Source organism: Carassius gibelio, chromosome B14 (assembly GCF_023724105.1).
Source record: "Carassius gibelio isolate Cgi1373 ecotype wild population from Czech Republic chromosome B14, carGib1.2-hapl.c, whole genome shotgun sequence".
NCBI lineage: Eukaryota > Metazoa > Chordata > Actinopteri > Cypriniformes > Cyprinidae > Carassius > Carassius gibelio.
This window is the reverse complement of record NC_068409.1, coordinates 22,418,766-22,431,862: the sequence shown is the minus strand read 5'-3', so window position 1 is coordinate 22,431,862 and position 13,097 is coordinate 22,418,766. Positions and strand designations below refer to the sequence as shown.

At 37.1% G+C, this 13,097-nt stretch overlaps 1 protein-coding gene across 3 annotated transcripts; it reads left to right on the top strand.

Moving 5' to 3' along the window:
• Nucleotides 1-1,306: 1,306 nt before the first annotated feature.
• On the top strand, nucleotides 1,307-5,688 carry LOC127970869 (P2Y purinoceptor 4). Of its 3 annotated transcripts, none has more exons than XM_052573557.1 (2): nucleotides 1,307-1,461; nucleotides 2,641-5,688. In XM_052573557.1, exon 2 carries the CDS (start codon nucleotides 2,645-2,647, stop codon nucleotides 3,737-3,739), a length of 1,095 nt encoding a protein of 364 aa, XP_052429517.1. In that variant the 5' UTR covers nucleotides 1,307-1,461; nucleotides 2,641-2,644; the 3' UTR covers nucleotides 3,740-5,688. The 3 variants fall into 3 exon arrangements, with proteins under 3 accessions (XP_052429517.1, XP_052429516.1, XP_052429515.1); XM_052573556.1 differs by lacking the exon at nucleotides 1,307-1,461 and adding an exon at nucleotides 1,470-2,246; XM_052573555.1 differs by lacking the exon at nucleotides 1,307-1,461 and adding an exon at nucleotides 1,470-2,257.
• Nucleotides 5,689-13,097: the final 7,409 nt, after the last annotated feature.

Here is a 13,097-nt window from a genome sequence, read left to right as displayed (position 1 = left end):
GATTATGGTGATGGTTTTATTAAGTCACAGAAACATTTTTTACTGAAGGGTGCCATTTTTTTAACATTTGAAATCTACTATTGAGGGTCAATATTTGATCATCTTTAAACTTGAACAAAGTTTGGTACAGAAGGTTGTTTGCATATATAAAGGATCCTTGGGAACTTTAGTATATACATTTAGGATATAGTTGAGTCTTAGACATATCAAAAACAGTGAGTCTGGAGTGTTTGTAATGACATCAACATGTCCTAATGATGTCCAGAGACATGTTTTGCATAAATGCGGTAATCTGATAGATGGATGGATGGACGGATGGATCTAGATGTACAGATTTACAGAGAGAAAAAATATGAATTGGAGAAAGTTCAGTGTGAGTTCACATCCTGTGCACTCTTGGCTGTAGAAAGCATCTCAGTGAGTCTGGGTATTACATCATTTAAACGATACATTACCTTATCACAAACAAACTATCTTTTGTGCTCTGCTTTTTAATCACTCCAGTTTGTGGTTCTCTTTGACTCGTTAAATTGATTTGCTTTTTAGTGACACAGAGGAAAGTGGGAGTAGTAGGCGTTTATTCTGCACTGGCCTGCCTGACTTCACCTGACAGATATCAGATTATACGTATTCCAGAGATGAAGAGTGAAACTGAGCTGTATTCCCGGTGACCAACAGGTTACATCACATTTCCTGAATCACTGTCCCACTCATATTCCTGTACAATTTACGCAATATCCCATAACTCCCTTTTGGATTAACCATCAGGTCAGCACTGCAAAGGAAGTGGGTTTTACCTTACCGACAATGCAAACTAATCTCCCCAGCCTTCATAGAGCTGATTTTTTTTTTTTATTTCATTACACATTAATTTTTTTTTAGAACAACCTAGATGTCAGTGATATAATACTAACACAATGTCAAATAAATTTGAAAACCACATCACAGATTATTTGATTTCAAACTATGTAGTTTATTACTGCAGCCAACATCATAAAACAATTGCAAGCATAGCAGTAATGCACCCTAATGGCACTCCAACTGATCACTAGCAGTTAAAACTCTTTCTTACAGTAACCTTTTGTCCTGTTTATTTAGCTTTCCAGACACCCAGTCTTCCATTTTTACATTGTATGCCAAACACGGATCATATTATGAGTGGATGTATAAACGTTTGTGATTATTTAAATGGTTACTAAAGAATCAGTTACAGCACATGAGCATTAAGGTCTCCTCTCTAAGGCAGGTATGCACTGCTAACCTTTCACTGGTCAAATAGGACTGTTTCAACTTTTTACTAAATATTAACTTTGCTCCAAACAAATAGGTCTATAAGCTCCCCTAGAACTCTTGGGAAACGCATTTCTTTATTTCCGCTGTTACTGGATTTGGAAAACCTGGAACTTCTTTGGAACTGTACTGCATTATTATTTTGGAATGTAAAGACATAACTTGCACATGGTATGTAGCACATACAGTCACATGGCTTGCTGGAAGTGACATGACAAAGAGAAATAGAATAAAGGAAGGTCATTTGCGGGGAAAATTAGAACCAACTAAAACGTTTCTAAAATCCTGGAATTAAAATATTAAGCGTATCTGTCTGGAGTTGTTATGTACACCGGAAAGAAAACAGCACCATGTGTGCGTGCGTTGGGGGTTAAAGTATCGTATGATGTACCGTCAAGGATTTTATCATAAAAACTGGGCTATATCATTTACTATTACTAAAGCCAACATGTAAAGTTTAAAGAGCATGTGAGATGAGCTTCGATTGTAAATGACTATCTGTGTGACGGGAAAAGATGTCAGAAACTGATAAGCACATGATATGAAACTAAGAGGAGTTCAAGCAATTAAGTTTGGAAAATTACATGAAAGAGTAGAAAAAGAAGAGTTCCTCTTTTAATAGGCTATTTGAAACCAAGGCTTTTAGCAACCAATGTTTTAGCAGGTTTCTCGTAGTATTTAACAAAAAAAGTGATGAGATATTGACCAATGCCTGTCACTAATGTTGGTGAATTGGTTTTGAAGTTCCGAGGGGAGAAACTTCCCCGCCCCTCTCTCTCTCTCTCTCTCTCTCTCTCTCTCTCTCTCACCCAGTTCCACAGCCACAGCAGATTGAGCTCCCAGTACGTTAAATCTGGAGACCTAAACCATTTAAACAAGCTGATTTTTGAATCACTAGCATCAACCATCTAAGTGCATGTTTTGATCTGTTAAGGGACGTTTGTACCTCGTTCAAGGTGAGTGAACGGTAAGTGTTAGCACGTGAAAACAACTCCGCGTGCACCCCTTTCTCTCTGTGTTTTCCCAAACAAATTCTCGTGTGCGCTAAATGTGTGCGAAAAAGTTTTTCTTTCTTTTTTGTGATGTATTATAAAACAGCATAGTACTCAAACGTGAGATAGTTTCGTGTGAGCTTATCTCGGAAGTTGTCATGATTTATGAGAATAAGTTTTCTTGTGGATTTTGAAAACATTTTTAGACTCCTTTTTAACGAGTTCTAAGACTTATAATCACACAAAAGATTTTAGCTTATGACAATGTTATACACTTAAATCAACTTTACTTTGTGTTGCCTTGTAACTTGCTGTTTCTAAAAATTGCTATAAACATATTTTGTTGTTATTTTAACAGAGACATGAATTCATTCTTAAGGAAAAGCATCTCAGGGAATGTGTCCCTTCCGCACACCACACTGATACCGACATCTGAGAATAAATTGAATTTCAGCTGTCTCTTCAATGAGGAGTTCAAGTATATTCTGCTCCCTGTATCATACTCCCTAGTGTGTTTCCTGGGACTGATACTTAACTCTGTGGCTCTATGGATTTTCATCACTAAGATGAGGCCCTGGAAACCCAGTACAATTTATATGTTCCATCTGGCCCTGTCGGACACGCTCTACGTGCTCTCCTTGCCTATGCTCATATACTACTACGCAAACCGCAGCCACTGGCCTTTTGGGGTTTTTCTCTGTAAAACTGTGCGGTTTCTTTTCTATGCTAATTTGTACTGCAGCATCCTGTTTCTCACTTGCATCAGTGTGCACCGCTACCTTGGTATCTGTCACCCCATTCGTGCTATGACTTTGATCAAGCCACGCCATGCCCACATGGTTTGTGGTTTTGTCTGGACTGCTGTGATAGCCTGCCTGGTGCCCACACTGATTTTTGTCAGCACTTCTCAAAGAGGAAATGACACTTTGTGTCATGACACCAGCCGCCCGGATGAATTTCACAACTATGTTACCTACAACTCGGTGGTGATGGTCCTGCTGTTTATCCTGCCATTTCTGGTCCTCATGGTGTGCTATTGTTTAATGGCACGGGCCCTTTGCCAACCCCGAAAGGGCCTGTCCCAATGTCAACAGAGTTCATCCCGGAAGAAGTCCATTAAACTTATCATAGTGGTGTTGGTTGTGTTTGCGATTTGCTTTGTACCCTTCCACATCACCCGTTCGCTCTACTACGCCTACCGTATTCTAGACGCAGATTGCAGGTTGCTTAATATCGTTAACTTTGCTTATAAAATCACTCGCCCACTTGCTAGCATGAACAGCTGTTTGGACCCCATCCTCTACTTCCTGGCAGGGGATCTGTACCGCTCTAAACTCCTCCGAGTGTTCACTAGAAAGACTGCAAACACTCGTTCAACTGCTAATGTGCATGATAACAACATCGGGCTGGCCGTTAAGAATCCAGATGCCAAAGCTGGCACTGAGTTGAGACTCTAGATACACATACCCAGACATTTTGGGTAATCTTTTAAAAATCAGTTATGGAAGACTGCTGCAAATTTTGTGAAGACATCCCAAGCATTCTCTGTCGACAGACATCATTCTGCAGATATGCATCCAGAAAAAATCAGGACACTCTTGTAAACACTACAGTGAAGATAAAAGTAAAGGATTCATTTTGCTTCCTTTGTGCACTCCTAATGTTTTTTTTTTCTTCTTTTTTCTTCATTCAGTTTGCACTCCTGGTTACTTGTAATGTTTAAGTTTCTCACTGTTGGTCAAGGACAGTTTGACAGTGTTGGGTTTCTGTCAACACTGAAAACAAAACCTACTATAGAGTAGAGATGGACTCTGGCCTGTGAATGTTATTACAGAAATGCCAGTACAAAGCCTTTTGTGTCTTATGTTATTTGAAAAGGTCCTATGGTAAAAGTGAAATCCTCCTGCCAAAAAGTAGGACTTGAGTTTTCATAGTATTTAACCAATGAAAGAAATTCATTTGTATTGATTATTAAAGAATACCCATTTTATCCAACTCTCTTTGTTGATACTGAACAAATGGTAAAGATAAAATGAAATGCTGTTAAAATAAATATCATTTATTTGAATCAAACAGGAAAGTTGGAAAGGCACTTTGAGTGAAAAGGTGAATGGTTGTGGGGGAGGCTGAAATCCGAGCTGCAGTTGTGCAGTTATCCCTGCTTGGCTGGTTTTATTCCTCGTACATATGTTTTTCTCCTTTGGCGGAGCAGATCTACAGCTGTGTTGCTGCATGTTTGAGTATTTGTATAGCTGGGCTGAATGAAGGAAAAAAGATTGAAGGAATCAGATCTGTTTTGGCGTATTGAGGAGAGATTTTTTTTTTATCCAGATGTTACCTCTGTGGGAATGTTTAGGAATTTATGCATTTTATTATTTCATGTTAAGTTTCTTTTAAAATAATGTTATATTTTATGACGGTTCTCTGGTCATGGCTTTTGTTTAATTTTAAATTGCGTTAACATTATGTGTTTTGTGTTTACTTAGGCTGAGTTTTCTGTGCATATCCTGTGTTTTATATGCCCCTCTCTGATACAAACAAAATCATAACTAAAATAAATCAGAAGCAGAGACCATACTTGCTCACAAAATACTTAAGTGAATGAAAGGATCTATTTTATTGACAGCATGCTAGATAATGTATTGTAAAGCAATAATTTATGTCTGATATGTTCAGACATATATTTTTTCTTTTTTGTTTAATTTGTATTTTCATGTATTTTTTTATACTGCCAACATTTATTGTGCACTTCAATGCATTTTTGTATAACTATTTATATTTAACCATATATACTGTACAGTGTGAGATTGTGGGTGTCATTTAAGGATACAGAGAAAAAGATTAAACTGAAGTTTAAAAATTTGACAATTTAAATTTTCAAATGTCATTATAAAGAAAGTGCTTTTATAAAAAAGTAATTTTTATATATTTGTGTGAAATGGCATAATATAGCACATGTTGCATTTGACTTTTTTTTTTTTTTTTGATCGTGAAATAATTTTTTTTTCTTTCGGTCAGTAGAGGTCCCCAGAGCTGTTTTCAAATGTTTCTGATAAGTAATAAGTGCATGGACTTAATCCCCACATCTCCTTGAGCTCAGTGCCTTTGACTGTGATAAATGGACCTGTTGGCTGCTGCTTTTGTTGTGGGGTTGTTCAGGTCATGAATAGTTTAATATGCACAGGAGATAGAGGGTTAATATCACCCTTCTTTTCTTGTTCGAAAAACACTGAATACTTGGAAACAAACGGCATCAAATAAGTCAATGCCCATACACAATAAATGCATATAAACAAAAAGATATACAGTGAAGCCTAAGTTTACTCTATGGATTTTTGTTCAAAATGGCAAAAAACATCTGTAAATAACCTCTGTGAAAAATACAATTAAAAGCAAACAAACAAGTGTTTGAGTGTTGCCAATTACAAGGTTTTTTTTTGTTATTTTTTTGAAGTGGTAAGCCTTTTATTGTAATACTTTTACGGGTAAATATTATTCCCTTATATGTTGTTGTTAAAGAAGGTGAGTGATGTTTTAAGTCTGACATTTATTTCTCTTTAATAGTTCTGATTTTCCCTCCCTCTCTGTCTCTCATGTCCTCAACTGTTTTCATGCTCTCATTCTTGTGCACGACCCAAGGACAAGGCTTGGGAGAAATCAATGTTGTGAGCACCGCAATTCAATACTCATAAAAGACATTGAGCAAAAAAAAAAAGTAACTGCCAAAGAAGCATGGTTTTTCCCATCAGTTCTAGCAATAAGTAACCTTTATGTGTTTTGTGTTGTTCACTGACATAAGGGCTTTTACACAGTCTAAAGATAATTGATTTATTTGGTCACAAAAGCATGTTTTCGATCAATCACTATATAAATATATATATAGCTCTGTAAAATGATAATAAAAAGGTAGTATTTCATATTAATCTACGAAACAGCAAAACAAAGTGTGTGGTGTGTATACACACGTACACACATAATATACAATAGTCAACTTTTGAAGTGGATCAAAAAAGTGAATCAAAGTTAGACCTTAGACAAGAACGCATTTTGGGTTTAGGACAACTTTCATGAAAAGCTTTGATTCACTTTCAAATGTTGATGACTAGCTTCGCATCACAGGAATAAATGTGATTTTAATTTATATTGTATATTGTTATTACAAAATATTTATATTTAGAAAACATAGCTTCTTTTTGTAACTTTTTATTCATCAAAGTATCCTAAAAAAGTATCATATGTTCTGAAAACATATTAAGCAGCAGAACTTAATTATTATTATTACAATAATTTTAAATTGTAATATATCACAATATTAAAAAAAAATTCTGCATTTTCGATCAAATAAATGCAGGCTTGATGAGCAGAAGAAACTTCTTTTAAAACATTAAAAATAGTAATGTTTCCAAACCTTTGGTCTGTATCTGTTATACTGAATTACAACAGAACATTGTTTTGCCCGTATTTTAAAATTTGTATTTTCACAAAAGTTATTTGAAACATTTAAATTATACACTTTTCTTGCATTTGAAATGCTCCCTATGTATATGAAATCACCAAAATATATATGCATACTGTAAGCACACATACATGCAGTTCAAGTGTGTTTTATTTTGCTTTTGCTTTTTTAGAGAAAGGTGACATCGGATCTTCAGGTAGCTCATCAAAAAGGTGTGGTGATGGCAATGTCTATGTAGACGATTGTGTAAGTTCACTGACATTCGATTTTCACATTGCCACATATGTTTTACATGTATGCAGTCAACAACAATAAACATGATACACCTTTGCAAAATCTGCATGTTAGAATTAACCCTGATTTATGTAAAGGTAGATGAGGAGTTAAGGCTGTACTTTCCTATCATACAGACGTTCTGTTTCTACCTACTGAGACGTACTTTTTCTAAGCAAACTGTTCAACCTGGGATGCATGATGACTTTACTTTCATGGTCTCTCTGTTCTGTTGTTTGTCACATTCAAGAATAAACGAATGATTTCAAGGACGTGGACAAGGACTGAGATGCTGAGAGTGGAGAGGAAGAGTGACATAAAGAGGAAAGAAGTTCATTACCCAGCTGAAAAGGAGGCAAATGGCTTTCATAGTCGCCATGGGAACAGGGCTTTCTCTCTCTGACAAACCTATAATAAGGTACTTCACTGGCCTAAACACAATTATTGCATGCTAAAAAGGGAAATATTGCTTTCCGGTGTAATAGGTGGTAGATATTGATTCACATGGGTGTTCAAGCAGACCTTCAGTATAAATGTTTAATTTGCCTCTTAATTCAGATTTTGGCCACATAAACATTTTCACAAAAGAACTTTTCTTAATCATATTACTAAACAAAGTAATATCATATTATATGACAAAGAAGTGAATGCATTTTTACTATGATTTCCAGAAAACAACCACTAAAAAGTAATTGCGTGTAAGAATCTTGTCAGACATGTTAAACACAAGAATCAATTTATGACATAATAAAAGACTAAATAGTTTTATCCCAAATATTAATGTCTTTTCAGTAAAAAAATTTTGCTAACTGGAAATGCAATAAAATTTAGTGTGCTTACTTATTCTTTTAAATATGTTAGTATGTACAGGTCAGAATTAAATTTTTTACATAAATATAAGTGTTACACAAATGACAATGAAACATTATTACCACCACGTTAGGATATTTTAATTCTTCCAAAATGTATTTGAAACTTTAAAATTAGACCCTTTACTTGCATTTAATGTGCTTTCTATGTATATAAAAAAAGCTTTTGTAAAATCTATTTTGATTCAGACATTTAAATGTCTTTGAATAGAACATTTTAATAATATTGCTTAATTATATATAGATGAGAGAGAAAGTAAAATAGAATGTTTTTATTTATTGGAGTTCTTTAAAAAAATTCAAGATTCAAATAAATAATATTAACAAACGTTCATTAAAATAATATTAGCATTTATTCATTTAAAAGTGTCTGATAAATGAAATAAATCAATGTAATGTGGACTTAAATAATTGAAATAAGGCATGTGAAAAATCTTCAGATATTTCAAAGATATCATAATATTATATAAAAAATATATAAGAAATAAATAAGCCTCCTTCGGAGTTAAAAACTGCTAATAAAATCCTAGACTTGTGTCAGAGCCAGAGGGTTACTGATCAGTCTGCTCCGGGTGCAGCAGGGATGCTGGAGGCTCACGGCTGTATGTGGCTGATGATCACACATATAGAGCCGGGAGCTGTGTGTAAGGGTTACTGGGGATTAAACAGCCCAAATCAGCTGGGCCACCCCGACCTGGGCAAATTGTTTTAAACCCCATTACAGCAGCCACACTATTTCCTTCTTATCAAGCCCCCTGCAGCTTCTCATTAATATTCTAGATATATGGTCGTGCACTCTGTATCATTGTCTATTAATGAGACAGATAATCATTCATTCAATTATCAGACCGTCAGCCCACGATCGTGCCCACCGGGTTAGCCTCGTTTCTCAGTCGCCGGGCAGGCTGGAACAGAGGGGTGCCAGTCAGGAGGTGAGGGTGATAGCAGGGATTACACCACATTAAAGCCTTTAATAAGACAAACAGCTTGGGAGGGTTAATGCGGAGCAGGTTTCGGGAGACCTAATATCTGGCTTCTGTTTGTTTTTTTTAGAGAAACTTTTGAACAGGAAATATTCCTGATTAAACGGGCCCAGTCGACACTTTTAAACCGTCATGTGACTTGTGTGTTGACATGCTCTTTCTCATCTTCAGGATGACTCTGACCTCTGTTGGTCAGAAGCTGCTGGGAGATCAAGTGCATTGTTGATTCCTGCTGAGCATCTCAGATCTGTTCTTCTGCTGTGAGGGCAACCGCCTGGGCCACGACAAACCACTTAGGACAGTGATAAACATGTCTCTTAATTGACACACATGCACGTAAGTATACATCAGACCAACCAGCAAAGTGAGTGCACTCACTCTCCTTGAATGAACTTAACTTCTGTATGCACCAAGCTTTTGCTGTCGGTTGAAGGCTGGGAGACGCCGGTCCGAGAGGGTCAAATGAGAACGTGGAAAAGATAGGAGGTGAAATGTTAACAAAATCATAGAAAATCCTGAGTTTGATAAATTCCTGCATTTTAAATGAACAGAGGCGGCCGCGGCTGTGGGAGAGCTTTGTCGCCGGCCCATTTTCCTCGGCACAAGGCGCGCAGTGCCAGGGTCAGCGAAGTTACGAAAGTAATTAAACCAGCTTGATTCACCGCCTGCTGCAGAGAAAAGAAAGCAAGCTGTCATTCTGATTTAGAAAAATAAATTACAATTTTAATAAAGGGGTGTGGGATGGGGGTGTTGCGGTGTCTGGGAGCTTGCTTGCTTGGATGGGGAAGGTAGCAGGAGGGGGTGGTCTAAGGGTTTCTAGCTGCCTACTTATCAATAGTTGCAATTTTTTGAAACCACATCGGTATTACATTGCTGAGGCACAAGTGCCCTTAAAAAAAGAAAACCCGGGGAACATTAACATACTGATTTCATGCGCGTGGCAAAGGGTCTGTGCCAATATCAGAGAGGACTCAGCACTCCTATTGTCTGCTAGAACTCTGGTCTCCTCTGATATGAAAATTCAATTATATTATAACTAGATCTCGCGCTGCGTTTTGACAGTCGACGGTAGCGTTTTGCCAGCTGCATCAGTGTGGGGGACCAGAGGGTCCTGATAGCGCTGAGGCAGCCTTTCAGCCATTGACATGTTTTCGGGGGACAAGATTACTTAAATGTGTCGCATTTAAGGGAGGAGAGTTAATCTAATGCATTGCCATTATCTCTCTCAGGTAATTCCAATACCACCCCCAAACTGCGTGTTTACGCGCATGCACATCCTCTCATATTCCCACTTACACTTAACTGCCAACAGATTCGCCGCTGTCTCTCTGCTCGGCACAATGTGTGTTTATTTATTTATTTTTATCTAGTCATTGCCTGTAAATAAACAGGAAGTTTTGGCTGACGGGAATCGTTTTCTCAACGGCAAGCACTTTTGAAGCGACAGCTTTCATGGCTCTCTGAGAACTCGGGTTATTCAGTCTGAATGCCCCCGAGAAGTGAGTTAAGTTGTCATTGAATTACTCACATTCATTAATTCTTTCTCACAAGAGGTGCAGAGTGTGGAACTGTACCTTGTTAAAATGTATTGAGATGTTAAAATACATTGCTTCATTCATTTTACTTAAGGTTTCTGAGATGTATTCTTCAGAACATGTAAAACTCCAAAGAGAAAACTCTGTGAACTTTGTACAGTTACTTTTGCAACATTTCCTGTCACTAATAACTAGAGGTAGATTAATCAATGTGTTTTATGTTCAACAATGTCATTTTTTGTGTCCTCCTGTCAGTTGAAATGTTTAGATGGTGTACTCACTGTTTTGTTCAGGTCAACTTTAGGCCTTAAAGGTACAGTTCAACTTAAAGAAGATATTTTGAAAGCCAAATTGACTTTAACTGAATGGACAAAAAAAAAAGGGTTTATTTTCTCTTGTTTTATATACCATGGAGTAAAGTCACGACGACATGAGGTAAATTATAACAGTTTTCATTTTTGGGTGAACTATCCCTTTAAGATGTGATGGTGATATTTGAATATAGGAATAGAAAATAGTATAGATAAGGCTAGGGAGCACAGAGCGAGTTGGAGACTGTAGATATACTAAGAATCTTGATTGAGTTTCTTTTCATTGTGTGTGTGTGTGTGGTTCTGTGTGAGAGAGGCCAAGGCACAGGAAACGCCCCCCTCTTCAGCCCACAGCCCTGAGACCTGAGAGTGGACCCCCCATTAACCCAGCACACAGCACACACATACCTGCCTCCCCTCATTAGGCCGTGTTGAAGTACATGCTCACCCAAAAGAAGAATAGAAATCCTAATTAGTATTCTCTGCAGGGCCACAACCATTAGCACTTAATTAGCACAGAGAGCACCCCTCTTTCCGGGTGTGGGGTGGGAAGGGGGGTTACATTGAGTACAATATTTCTGCATATTCGCTGTGTGCCTTGGCCATGAAGAGTTTGCTTTTGTTTCGCACATGTGTGCTTGTGTTTGTATGCACATTTATGTTCTGTGTTCCAGCGGCTTCCTATGGTTGCACATGATCCGTTTAGTAAAGCGGTTGCATTTTGTTTCATTGGCCTAAAGATATGACCGTTATGGATCACATCTGGATTTATTGTCATTTGCATTTATGATACAAAAAATAAAAAATATATACATTGCAGTAAATGTAATTAGGTCAGTTACTCTCTTTTTAAATATATTCATTTATTTGGAAAAATGCCATTCATATATACTATAAATTTTTTATATATCTGTTTTATGAATTTAAATCTGTATTTTTTGGAAGGACATGATTATATTATATTATATTATATTATATTATATTATATTATATTATATTATATTATATTATATTATATTATATTATATTATATTATATTATATTATATTCACCTAAACAGAAGCACAGTTATTGAAAATTTTGTCCACAAAATTCAGCATCCAAGTCGATCTCTTAAAATTTCAGATAATTGGCCTTTCCTAAAGATATGAAATGTATGAACTATTAATTTATGATATCTGATATTCCTTTTGTAGATTGGCACAAAATGTGGATGCAGTGGATTTTCTTCTCTTTCATTATTCCTCCTCCAACTGCTTTCAGTCCTCGGCTAAGCCCAGGGCCGGTGCCACCTTTCACTTCCTGAAACTTTAGAGGTGGAGAGCCATCATTTGACAATTTGGCCTGAATGGGGCAGCCGGTGGATTGAATGTCATTTTCCCACCAGGCTTCCCCATCCAGCCCAGCGTGGAGGGGGTTGGACGAGGAGGATTGGGTGTAATGTGCAGAGTAAAATTAGCACTTTGATGGCAGGTAATGATTTGAGATGAGTGCCACTGACGTAGATTTCCAGGAAGATCTCTCTTTCTCCCTGCAGCTTGCTCTCTCTTCCCCTACGCACCTGTAAGATCAGACCGGGCCGGCCTCTGCTGTCAAAGCTGTAATTTGTCCCTGTTCAATATAATTACGCAATTCCAGATGGACAGTTTTCTGGGTGACTAATCCCATACTTTAAACCCTGGGAAGTCACACAGACCAGATGCAGAGCACACCTCCAGCAGTCCAAATTAAGTTCCTTTAAAAGTCTTGAGTCTTAATTACTGGAAAACAAATGCATAATAAGTGGCAGCAGTTAAACTCCATGTTTTAATATAGTGTAACAATGTAATTTTTGTGAAACAAAACTGCCCCCTGTGGCATGTATGGTAATAATGTGGATAACAGCCGTCTGTGGTCGGTGGGGTGTGAATGTGATGATGGCTTTTAGATGGGGCGATGGGCAGGGTCACAATAGCAGTGATTCTCACCTTTTCTTAATGAAATAGTCATTATTCCTCTGGGAAGCTGAATTATGCCACTTTGCGTAGAGAACATAAATACAACAGAAATTCTTTACCTCACATATTTAATTATGAAATCAAATTAACCTATAAGAATTTCCTCTATATGTCTGTAAGGCTTCATTTGCCCAGGGTCGCATATTAACAGATGGGTGTTGAGGGCTGTGTTAAATGTCTTTATTAATCTATGCCTGTCATTTTGACAGAGATGGAAATAAAACACCACTTACTGTCAGGAGCCTTCAAGACGATCAGAACAACAATTAAAGGCTGAAATGGATGAGCACAGAAAGCTCATCATTTATAGGGTTATTTAGGAACGTGTTTGCATTGCTTCAATTTGGCCGGCATGCTTACTGTTTATCCTTTGCAAAAATGTTTTTTCCTC